This window comes from Stegostoma tigrinum, chromosome 3 (assembly GCF_030684315.1).
Source record: "Stegostoma tigrinum isolate sSteTig4 chromosome 3, sSteTig4.hap1, whole genome shotgun sequence".
NCBI lineage: Eukaryota > Metazoa > Chordata > Chondrichthyes > Orectolobiformes > Stegostomatidae > Stegostoma > Stegostoma tigrinum.
This window is the reverse complement of record NC_081356.1, coordinates 60,526,049-60,539,272: the sequence shown is the minus strand read 5'-3', so window position 1 is coordinate 60,539,272 and position 13,224 is coordinate 60,526,049. Positions and strand designations below refer to the sequence as shown.

General features: G+C 39.1%; 1 protein-coding gene across 6 annotated transcripts in view; it reads right to left on the bottom strand.

Annotated features, from left to right (window-relative positions):
* Nucleotides 1-13,224, bottom strand: part of LOC125451145 (kinesin-like protein KIF27) — a 108,221-nt gene that overhangs the window by 30,531 nt on the left and 64,466 nt on the right. For 4 of the 6 annotated variants that reach the window (XM_048527922.1, XM_048527921.1, XM_048527923.1 and 1 more), the window contains 3 exons: nt 11,524-11,700; nt 7,353-7,568; nt 508-714 (listed from right to left, as the gene is read on the bottom strand). In XM_048527922.1, coding sequence (XP_048383879.1) covers nt 508-714; nt 7,353-7,568; nt 11,524-11,700 — 600 coding nt within the window. The remainder of the gene's footprint in view (nt 1-507; nt 715-7,352; nt 7,569-11,523; nt 11,701-13,224) is intronic. The other 2 variants (XR_009445571.1, XM_059644644.1) reach the window with 1 other exon arrangement.

Sequence of the window (13,224 nt, the reverse complement as noted above, 5' to 3'; positions counted from 1 at the left end):
GGGAGAGGAATTTGGCTTGTTTACCAGGACGACTCCCTAACCCCTTCGTGATTACTGCCTAGTGATGCTTAGCATCTATCTGAAGTGTGGAAATAGTGGACAGGACCTCAGTTTAATAATCTATCTGCAAGACAAGAATTTGCACTTGCATAGTGAACGACCATCTCGCTGCACTTATGAGTGCAGCATACAATTTGTCTTCATTGCTGGCAATTCAGTATTGTGCAATGTACTACAGGTGTAACAGAACTATTGCTAGTTCAAAAGCTACCAAAATTTAGTAAACCACATTTTTAGTTTGTAAATATATGTCTTGTTAAAATTAACGAATACATGTCAAGATGACACAATATTGGATTAGATTGATCCTGCTTTTCATAACCTATTTTAATTCTCATTTTTATTATAGTACACAAATTGTTATTCATTAAATGCTGTTTAGATTTAATAACTCACATTACATACATAAAAAGTTGTGTAAGTGATGTAAGAAATGTAGGATTTTACCTTATTAAAGTATCTGCATAGAAGGACTCTTGTCTCAGCAGCCGATAAAGCACCCAGTCTAAACATTACATTTGCCTCATTTTGGGTAAGGCTACCATCTGAGGCCCTCAATGAATGTTGGCGACAGTTAATAGCTTCATTTTTGTATTCTATGGCAGCATCCAGAGCTTCAATGCCTTCCTCCAACTGGAAGAGTATTCGCTCTTCCTGAGAAATAAGACATGTGATTACTTGTTGAATGTGTCTCAATCCTGCCAGATTACCTTGGTTACTAAACCTGAAGATGAGTGAAAACAGTCTTGATAGTAACTTTCAAAAGGAATTGGATATGCACTTGAAAGAAGTTGAAGTATAATGAGCAAAGAGGACGGTAAGGTGTTTAACTGGATAGTTCTTTCAAAGAGCAGGCGCAGGTATGATGATCAATGATTTAGTATGATGATTTGACAATAATTCTGCCTTGTCATGAGTTCATCAAATCAATTCTTTATATAACTAAAATGTAATTTAGTTTTGATTTTTACTGTCAATTCATATATACATTTTACAATTGTATGCCATTTAACGTTCTTATAAGGAATATTTAAAACTTCTAATTTCAATTTATTGAGAACGCTTACAATATTGTGCCATTTAAAATTCTTGTTTATGCAATTTTTTGCATCTTGCACTGAATATAATAGTGAAAGAGCTCTGTACACCTGTAAAATTGCAGGGCTCTACTTTGTGGATAGCTCATTTCAATATTATGAGAGAGCAGGATGCAGACATTCCTCCTCATTTTGCCAAACACCTTACATATTAAGCTTAGAAATGTCCAACAAAGTTCAATAGATATTCTGGATACTTCAAAAATATAGTTTTATTCTGACCTGAGTTCATGTTGTAAACACACTCACAGTGTTCATAATAATGCATTTGAATTATTTAGATGATAATTGTGAACTTCATCTAATTCTTTTCACAATGTGTTATATACAAAAAGTGCAACAAGTCGTTTTAAAAATGGTCAATAGACAATAGACAATAGGTGCTGGAGTAGGCCATTTGGCCCTTCGAGCCAGGACCACCATTCATTATGATCATGGCTGATCATCCACAATCAGTATCCTGTTCCTGCCTTATCCCCATAACCCTTGATTCCACTATCTTTAAGAGCTCTGTCTATCCCCTTCTTGAAAGCATCCAGAGAGTTGGCCTCCACTGCCTTCTGGGGCAGAGCATTCCATATATCCACCACTCTCTGGGCGAAAATGTTTTTCCTCAACTCTGTTCTAAATGGCCTACCCCTTATTTTTTAAATTGTGTCCTCTGGTCCTGGAGTCACCCATCAGTGGAAACATGCTTCCTGCCTCCACAGTGTCCAATCCCTTAATAAACTTATACGTCTCAATCAGATCCCCTCTCATCCTTCTAAACTCAAGAGTATACAAGCCCAGTCTTTCAACATATGATAGTCCCGCCATTCCGGGAATTGACCTTGTGAACCTATACTGCACTCCCTCAATAGCAAGAATGTCCTTCCTCAAATTGGGAGACCAAAACTGCACACAATACTCCAGGTGCGGTCTCACCAGGGCCCTGTACAGCTGCAGAAGGACCTCTTTGCTCCTATACTCAATTCCTCTTGTGATGAAGGCCAGCATGCTATTAGCTTTCTTCACTACCTGCTGTACCTGCAGCATGCTTGCTTTCATTGACTGATGTACAAGAACACCTAGATCTCGTTGTGCTTCCCCTTTACTTAACTTGACTCCATTGAGATAGTAATCTGCCTTCCTGTTCTTGCACCAAAGTGTATAACCACACATTTATCCACATTAAACTGCATTTGCCATGCATCTGTCCACTCACCTAGCCTGTCCAAGTCACCATGTATTCTAATAACATCCTCCTCACATTTCACACTGCCACCCAACTTTGTGTCATCAGCAAATTTGCTAATATTACTTTTAGTGCCTTCATCTATATCATTAATATATATCATAAACAGCTGCGATCCCAGCACCGAACCTTGTGGTACCCCACTGGTCACTGCTTGCCATTCCGAAAGGGACCCGTTTATCACTACTCTTTGCTTCCTGTCAGCCAGCCAATTTTCAATCCAACTCAGTATTTTGCCCCCATACCATGTGCCCTAATTTTGTTCACCAATCTCCTATGCGGGACTTTATCAAAGGCTTTCTGAAAGTCCAGGTACACTACATCCACTGGCTCTCCATTATCCACCTTCATAGATACATCCTCAAAAAATTCCAGAAGATTAGTCAAGCACGATTTCCCCTTCGTAAATCCATGCTGAATCTGACCTATTCTGCTACTGCTATCCAAATGAGTCGTAATTTCATCTTTTATAATTGACTCCAGCATCTTTCCCACCACTGACGTCAGGCTAACCGGTCTGTAATTTCCTGTTTTCTCTCTCCCTCCTTTCTTGAAAAGTGGGACAACATTTTCCACCCTCCAATCCGCAGGAACTGATCCTGAATCTATAGAACCTTGGAAAATAATTACCAACGCGTCCACAATTTCTACAGCCACCTCCTTAAGTACCCTGGGATGCAGACCATAAGGTCTTGGGGACTTATCAGCCTTCAGACCTAACAGTCTATCCAACACCATTTCCTGCCTAATATAAATACCCTTCAGTTCGTCCATTACCCTCGGTCCTTCAGCCACTACTGCATCTGGGAGATTGCTAGTGTCTTCCCTACTGAAGACAGATCCAAAGTACCTATTCAACTCATCTGCCATTTCCTTGTTCCCCATAATAAATTCACCCGTTTCTGACTTCAAGGGCCCAATTTTAGTCGTAACCATTTTTTTTCTTTTCACATACCTAAAAAAGCTTTTACTATCCTCCTTTATATTTTTGGCCAGTTTTCCTTCATAGCTCATTTTTTCTCTGTGCATTGCCTTTTTAGTTATCCGTTGTTGCTCTTTAAAAGCTTCCCAGTCCTCCGGCTTCCCACTCATCTTTGCTATGTTATACTTCTCTTTTATCTTATTACAGTCCTTAACTTCCCTTGTCAGCCACGGCTGCCCCCGCCTCCCCTTAGGATCTTTCTTCCTCTTTGGAATGAACTGATCTTGCACCTTCTGCATTATATCCAGAAATACCTGCCATTGTTGTTCCACTGCCATCCCTGCTAGGGTATTGTACCACTGAACTTTGGCCAGCTCCTCCCTCATAGCTCCATAGTTCCCTTTATTCAACTGCAATACTGACACTTCCGATTCTCCCTTCTCTCTCTCAAACTGCAGATTAAAACTGATCATATTATGGTCACTACCTCCTAATGGCTCCTTTACTTTGAGGTCCCTGATCAAATCCGGTTCATTGCACAACACCAGATCCAGAATTGCCTCCTCCCTGGTAGGCTCCAGTACAAGCTGTTCTAAGAATCCAACTTGGAGGCACTCTACAAACTCCCCTTCTTGGGGTCCAGTACCATCCTGATTCTCCCAGTCTACCCGCATGTTGAAATCTCCCATAACAACTGTAGTGATACCTTTGTGACAGGCCAATTTCAACTCTTGATTCAACCTGCACCCTACCTCCTGACTACTGTTTGGGGGCCTGTAGATAACTCCCATTAGGGTCTTTCTACCCTTAGAATTTCTCAGCTCTGTCCATACTGACTCTACATCTCCTGACTCTATGTCCCCCCTCGCAAGGGACCGAATATCATTCCTCATCAACAGGGTTACCCTTCCCCTGTGCCCACCAGTCTGTCCTTTCGATAGCACGTATAGCCTTGAATATTCATTTCCCAGGCCCTGTCCACTTGAAGCCACGTCTCAGTTATCCTCACAACATCATACTTGCCAACTTTGAACGGAGCCTCAAGCTCATCCACCTTATTTCTTATGCTTCGTGCATTCAGATATAATATTTTTAATTTGTTTCTCCCCTCACCCTTCCTATCAATCCCTATTTCACTTGGCCATACTGTACGATCCCTTCTTGAGTTTTCTGCTCTGTTGATTCTGTTGTCCTTCTCAACTTCTCTTATTCTCACTTTCCCTTTAATTTCATTCTTAAATTTCCAGTTTGGCCCCTCCCCCCCATTACTTAGTTTAAACTCACCTGTGTTGCAGTGGCAAACCTGCCTGCCAGAAAGCTGGTCCCCCGATTATTAAGATGCAAACCGTCCCTCCTGTACAATTTATTCTTACCCCAAAACATACCCCAGTGATCCAAGAATTTAAATCCTTGCTTCTGACACCAGTCCCTCAGCCACCAGTCCCTCATATCAGCTTCAGAAACATAGAAAATGATGAGTGGGTGTATGTTTAAGATTCTTTTATGAATGCTGTGATTACAGTCTTGATGTTAATCCCCTTTATGGATCATTTGTTGTGGAGTTTTCATTTTGGCAATAGCTGCCAATAAAGTAACAATTTTCTGTTAATGATTGATGTTCAAAAAGAGGGTTAAAAGATAGAGGTAACAAAGTGTGAAGCTGGATGAACACAGCAGGCCAAGCAGCATTTTAGGAGCACAAAAGCTGACGTTTCGGGCCTAGGTGAAGGGTCTAGGCCCGAAACTTCAGCTTTTGTGCTCCTAAGATGCTGCTTGGCCTGCTGTATTCATCCAGCTTCACACTTTGTTATCTTGGATTCTCCAGCATTTGCAATTCCCATTATCTCTGATTAAAAGATAGAGGCTTTTTTTTAAAAAACGCAATAATCCTATTCAAAATAATCTACAAATGATTAGCAGAATAATCTATGTCGATGAAAAGAATACATATGGGCCAGTGCAAGTGATAATCAAATTGCGATGTCGCCATTATGACTTTGCCAAGGAAAGTCTTCGTACGATCAGCTTGAGGTCTCTGGCCATTTTTGCTGTTTCTATTAATTTTCTTTTCAATTTTAAGTCTTTTCTCCCATGACAAGTTCACAATTTAAACGTTCTCCAGCTGTTCCCGGACATACCATGTACCTATGGTAAAGGTATTGCAGCTTTACATATTTGTTGTTAACCTCTTCATTCTAAATGCCAATGTCCATTGATAACAAACAATGCAATTATTAAATTGCTGTACCAGAAGCAAATGGAAAGTGTAATTATAGTATGGCAAGTTTATGCAAATAGTTTCCATTATTCATGCCAACACAAGAAGTTATAATAGCAATAGAAAAATAGGGACAGAACGATAATCTTAAAATGAGGGATAAATTATGCTGATTCCTCCTGGCCTAGTTATCCCTGCTCTCCAAAACTGCTTCATTTGAAAGATATACTGGAAAGGAAGAAATACACAGAGCTGAATTTTATCATTCATCAGCTAAGTGTCAATTTTAAAAAGTTTCTTGGAAGCTTTTTCTCCATAAGGTCTAGTGAGTTATCTTTTGCAATTTTCGGCTACTCACCTCATCAACTATGCATCACACCTTCATTGTGCCACTCTTACATTATCTTATGTTCAGCAGGGGCAAAACACTTACCAGTGCCAGGACCTTCCAGTATTCACACAAGAAGTTTCATAACAGTCTGTGCTCTACAAAGGTAAGTGCCACCATCTATTCTGTGCAACTGCACACTCACTCTAAATCTGCCATTGAATCAACTTTCTACCAAGATGCACGACCCATGACTCTCAATACTGAATGCAGCACCTTCCTTCAAGACTCTAACCCACCCCTTCCCCAAATCCCCAATTCTTCCTGCCTTCTGCACTTCCCATCCTCTCAATTGAGACAACTCACCACCTTTTCAGACTGACAAAGGACCAGTATCTTGAATTACAATATTTCCCTTTGACAGTTCATTACTGCTAAATGTGACAAATTGCTTAGCTATCTGTGCTAAAAGGCAAGGCAGTGACACTTTCAGCTTCCAGGTACCTGAAACATGAACGAATACTATGAAAGCAAGATAAGAACCTTGAGATGCACCTTGTTTTGATACAGCAGATGGGTGCCTGTCCCTGTGGTCAGGTTGGTACATTGTCAATGCCAAACTCCAAACCTGGAGGGAGGCAGTTGCAGCATTCCTTCTAATTTTCTTTCTGGTTGTGTGGCAGTGACTTCTGGAGCCAGATGTGCTGACACCAACTGCCATGCATTGGAACCTTAGTGTGTCTATGCATGCATACAGTCACACAGCTCAGAGGAAACACTGAGAGATGGTCACTGCTCATGTAGCATGTCCTGAGCAATATAGTCCCTACACTGCGCAGCTGTGCGTGTGCACCGCCACTTCAACATTCTGTGTATGGTGTTTTGACTTAGAGTTCTGGAAGTCACCGCAGCATACAGACCTTGGAGGTTGACACAGAAGGGAAAAAAAAGCAAGAACACTGATCTGGAGATGTTGGGGCATGCTGGCCAAGATGGAAATTCTAATACTGGAAGGCACCTGTGAATTGCAGCTATCGTTTCCTGCTCCAATGTTCATGTAGTGAATTATTGCTGTTGAGTTCCTCATCACTGAAAATTGAAAACTGCATATAAATGAAATGCGATAAAGTAATAATGGGATACAAATGACAAAAATAGGCCTTCTAAACATCTCACTAATGAAATTGTTGTCTCACCAATAATACATTGTGAAAAATCAGACTTCTTTTCCATGACATTGAGAATCACATTTTTCTATACTCACTATATTTAACCAACTGACTTACTATTGCCCCCATCATACAGGGCTGGGAAGATTCCACTACAGTGTGTTTCAAGATTGCTGAATATTAGGAAATTAAGAGGAATTGTTTATGGTGCTGCAAAGTCTGGATCAGTTGAAATTTCCAGTGACTTTCAAATACACCCAAACACATCACTACAGAACTACGTAAAAACAAGTTTTAAAACAAAGAGTAAAGATATGAATATACCTCGGGTGACAGAACATTTCCAAGCTCTAATTTTTCATCCAGATAGTGTCTTCTTTTCAGCAGTTGAGCTCTTTCCCGTTGAAGTACTTGCATCTCTTGCGAAATGGTTTTTCTTTCCTCTGTAGTACTGTTCTGAAGTTGAGTGCTTTTGTCTGATAATTCCCTTTCTATTGTGTTTAAACGAGTAGATAAATTTAAAATGTCTTTGTTCAAAGCCTGAAAATAAATAATCAATATCATTATGATCCTAATTGATGTTATTACTAGACAAATCAGTTTGCAGTCTGAAATCTGACTTGGCAGATTTTTTTTAATTTTAAAGAGGTGGTCTTACACTGAGACACAAGCAAGCAATGCAACAGGAGTTTATTATGCAAATAAAAGAAGGGAAACTAGAATAAACCAAGCTGTTTAGATAATATACTTTGAATAACTTTGAAATGCTTGTAAAAATATAATCCCATTTAACTCCAAACCATTACATCACATTATATACTGTGATGTGTAGAAAACATCTGCTCCTGTATCACATCTAAGATTTAATTTAGTTGTTTCTTTCAAGTCCTAGTCCTGAGAGTTTCATCCCTGTGTATTTACATAACTGCGCTTAGACTTTTTAAGCTTTGATTAACCATTAAGCATCTGAACCAAACACTTCTCATCTGGAATTTTCCAATTAAACCCCTTACGCTGATATAACTTACTAACTTTTTCTGAAGTATCTCATTTCTTCATTGTTAATCAATAAGACCTCACACACACAGACAAAAACTCACACAATACTACTTCAAATCGGAACTCTGAAATAAATTATATTAAAATAGATATCACAATATTGATCTGTAGAGTTGTGGTCAGGAGTTACTAAAACTCTAATTAATACATTGAGCTGATTAAATTCATGCAATTTTATGCTGAAATTAATGAAATGGAGAATGTTTGACATTTTAATTTTATTTCAAATCTGTGTTATTTCAATGTAATAACTTCAAAATTAAATTCGAAAAATTATCCACAACTGATTACTTAATGAATAGTTCAAAGTTGTATCAGAGCTAGCACTGTGTCTAGGCTTAGTAACATTCACATTCAAAGATTTTGGCTCAGGTTTTTCATTAGCAATGATGCAAAGTGTTCATTATTAAACTCAATGAATGCTGTGCTGAGCAAGTGGATGAAAGTTAATGTTATCTTTCTTGATGTCCAATAACTTGAAGTGTAATTTAATAAGGATTTCTAGCACTGGTTGTACTTCAGTGATGTCATTAAGCTGTCCATTCAGCAAATTACATTGAAGAAGTCTCACAGTCAGTCAATCAAGAAATCATAAACATTAAGAATTAAATGATTTACGAATTTAACAGAGAACAAAATAAAGAATAAGGAGAAGCTGAAATACGAAAAAACTTGTGTACTCTTAAAAATTATTAACAACAGTTCTAAAAAAATCTGTAACTAATCATATGACATTTAGCAACATTCCTAAAATAACTATTCCAATGTGACAATAGTTGTTCAGCAGTTATTACCTTAAATTTCCATTAAAAACAATAACACTATATTGAACAAGGCCTAACAATGATATAGAGCAGAAAGGAGTTAACTTCATATCATTAATTTTTCAAAGACTGGCAATGGGGAGTTGTTTTTTTGTTCACTCGTGGGACATGGGCATCGCTGGCTGGCCAGCATACATTGCCAATCCCTAGTTGTCATTGAGAAGGTAGTGGTGAGCTGCCTTCTTGAACTGGTGCAGTTCACATGTTGTAAGTTGACTCACAATGCTCTTTGGTAGGGAATTCTGTGATCTTGACCAGCAATAATGAAAGAACGGTGATACATTTCCAAGTCAGAATGGTCAGTGGCTTGGAAAATTACTTGCACATCGTGGTGATCCTTGTCCTTCTAGGTGGAAACGGTTGTGTGTTTGGAAGATGCTATCTAAGGCTCTTGGGTGAATTTCTGCACTGCATCTTATAGTTAGTACACACTGCCGCTACTAAGCATCAGTGGTGGAGGGAAAAGATGCTTCTGGATGTGGTGCCAATCAAGCAGGCTGATTTGTCCTGGATGGTATCAAGCTTCTTGTGTGTTTTGGAGCTGCACTAATCCAGCCAAGTTGGGAGTATTCCATCACACTCCTTACATGCCATGTAGCTGGTGGACAAGCTTGGATATTGTCCAGATCTTGTTGCATTTAAATGTGGACTAAACATTGTGCAATTATTAGTGAACATCCCCACTTCTGAACTGATGATGAAAGGAAAGCCATTGTTGAAGCAACTTGGGCCTTGGACACTAGCCTAAGAAACTGCTGCAGAGATGTCCTGGAGCTGGGATTACTGACCTCCAACAACTTACAACCATTTTCCTATGTGCCAGGAATGATTCCAATGAGCACGGAGTTAGACCTGTGATACCCATTGATTCCAATTTTGCTAACGCTCTTAGATGCTAAACACAAATGTGGCCTTGATGTCAAAAGCTGTTATTCTCATCCCACCTCTAGAATTCAGCTCTTTTACACCCTTGGTTCAAACATGAGCAAGGAGGTCAGAAGCTGAATGGCCCTGTCAGAGCCCAAACTGAGACTTGATAGCATTATTGATGACACTTTCCATCACTTTACTGATGACCGAGAGTAGACTAATGTTGCAGTAATTGACCAAGTTGGACCTGTCCTGGTTTTGTGTACACAACATACATGGGCAATCTTCCACATTGTTAGGTAGATGCCAGTGTTGTAACTGTGCTGCAAGAGCTTGGTTTACGGAATAGCAAGTTTTGGAGCACAAGTCTTTAGTACTATAGTCAGAATATTGTCTGAGCCCATATCCTTTGCATCCAGTGCCTCCAACTGTTTCTTGATATTATGTGGAATGAACTGAATTGGGGACCACAGGATGAGGTCGAGATGGACTTCTGGCTGAAAATTGCTGCAAATGCTTCAGTTTTATCTTCCATCATTGAAAATGGGGATATTTGAAGGAGCCTCCCTCTCCAGTGACTTGTCTAATTACCCATCACCATTCACAACTGCATGTTGCTGGACCATGGAGCTTAGATCTGATCTGATCTGAGCTTAGCTCTGTATATCATTTGCAGTTTTTACCAGATCATTCTTAGGTATGCCTGGTCCTCATCTTGGCATGCCCACTTGCACTCTCAATTAAAACAGGGTTGATCTCCTGGATTCTTGGTAGTGGTTGAGTGGTGGATGTGCCAGACCATGAGGTTGTAGATTGTGCTAGAGTACAATTCTGCTGCTGTCGATGGCCCATAGCACCTCATGGATGCCCAGTCTTAAGTTGCTAGATCTGTTTGAAATCTGTCCTACTTAGCATGGCGACTGTACTACACAATACGATATGTTATACAATACAATGGAAGATATTTTCAATGTGAAAGTGGGCTTTCATCTCCACAGGAACTGTGTGGTGGTCACTCATACAGGTAGTGACTGAGCAGTAAATGGTAGACTGCATCTTAAGAATTTTTACTCTAAACTATGACAATATACTGCAGTTGCGATCTAATTCAGCGGTTTAATGATAGTGAATGCTGATAGTTCACTATCAAAAACACAGCAAATTCTCGGCCAGTATTTCAGTATACTTTAAAAAAAGATAGCTGTTGGCTCCTTTCCAAAATTTTAGGTATCTGTTTTCTGACTAAGTGTAGATAGAAACTATGTTTCCGAGCCTTTTCTATACTTTCTTGATCTGGCGATATGAAAAAGCAAGTTGATAGGCCTTACCTACCAACTTCCCTCCTACACTAGGTGGTAGTCTTTGTTCAAGATTTCTTGAACAGCATTTCTAAAGTGATGAAGCTATTGCGTGCAACTGCAGGTTGACACAGTAATTTGGAACACAAATTTGCTGCCATTATTGGTTTAGCATTCCTCAAATCAAATAGCTACATAGCTGCGTCTCTGATAAGTTATGGGGATTGACAACTGTAAGCTAACTAGGCAACATGCACTTGAATATTTTGAATGTCCACTGATAACATATAAATCTGTTGCACTTGGGATGGGAGTGTGGCTTTCTGTGGAACCAGTACATCAGGTAAGTCTACTGCGTGAGACATCTTGCATGATTTTCCCATCAGCACAGTCAAACGTTGAGACCTCCTACTTCAACAGACAACTTGAGAAGAATATTCTTACCTGACTGGAGCGTAACCTTTTCATTTCCAATTGGTTTTTCTCCTTTAATAGTGCCTCTTTTTTGTCTACAATAACTTCCCTTTTTCTCAAGTCTTCTTCCAACTCAGCTAGAGCTTGTCTCTGCTGCAGAATTTTCTCCACCTCCTCATCCAGCCATTTGCGTTGTTCATCAATCCTCTAAAAGTAGATTCAGATGCACACAGATAACATTAAATACCCAAGTGAAATGGGAAACAACAGTGATAAAAATGTCATCATCTATCTTGTGTTATCTGTTCATCAGACATGGGCATTGCTGGCAAGACCAACATTTGATGCTCATTCCCAATTTTCCACAAGAAGGTGATGAATTGCCTTCTGGAACCAATGCATTCCATGTGACATAAACATATTGTGATGGTATGCATATTGTAAAGCAGAAGATATGTTGACTTTAAGAAAGATTTGCATCATATTATCTAATAGAGAAATATTTTTAAAAGTGGAAGGATACAGCAGATCAGTATCTTAAAGGGAAAGTTAGGTTTCTAAGGGAAAAGAAATAATAACTCATATAACATCTCAGTCAGAGAAAATATAACACATAACTTAAAGGAAGCAAGTATAATAGCAGAATAAATGGGTGGATCCTCACCTGGTTAAAGATACATTTGATAGATTTGCTGCCTTTTAGGTTAGGGTCTAAAGGGCCTCACTGAATTAGTATGGTACAAGAAAACTGCCTGATAGTCTTATAAATAGCTTTTGATTTAAACAAGCTATAATATATTGCATGATATTAATCAAGTACAAGTTACATTGGTATGACAGACAATGTTACTAAGACAATGAGGAAGTGCTAGATGTTAGGTGCACTTCCTTTGAGATCCAGACCTCTTCACCCACCCAATTCCATATGACAACATCATGTTGGTGTTTAACACTGTCTTCAGCATTAACTCTTTCAGATCTTAGACATCATCTCACCTCAAAGCTTTTCTTCCCCATTATTAATACTTAACATTGTTACAACTGTGACAAGAAAAATAGGCTGATAATCAAACCTCACTACTCCACCAACTGCAGTATCAGTTAAATGTTTCATTTAATCAATCATCAAGTTGGCCAACTGCATCCCTTTTGTACTCTGATCCAGAGTAAAAGTGACTTTCACCAGGCTTATTTTAATGAACTCAAAACAATACATCTATAGTAACACAAAAAAACTTATTCTTAAAACAATGCCAAATGCTAGTTAACATCTAAGGCATAAACCAGAATTAAAACTATAGCCCCGAAGTCCCAAACACAGATACCTTAAGACAATGCACAAGACAAATCTCTGTAGAGATTATGTTTCTAAAAAAAGGCACAGAAGAAAATTATCCCTGTTTTCAGACCCATGGCCAACAAAGGCGCAAACAAACAAATAAGAAGCTACAGTCAGCCATGCAGTTCCTTCACCTTGCTCCACCATTCCAAAAGATCATGGCTGACCAGATAATTTCAAATCTGTATTTAAACCTACATCTGAGAACCTCTGACACCCTCGCACAACTTACTACCTACCTACTTTCACCACATTTTCAGGAAAGAAATAGATTGAATTTGATGACTTGTCTCAGTCAACTGGGTTTCTTGTCGATGAAACTGAACTGCCGACAGCTTCAGACTGAATAGAAGATCATTATTTAAGATTGAAATCAAGCTGGACCTGAGTCA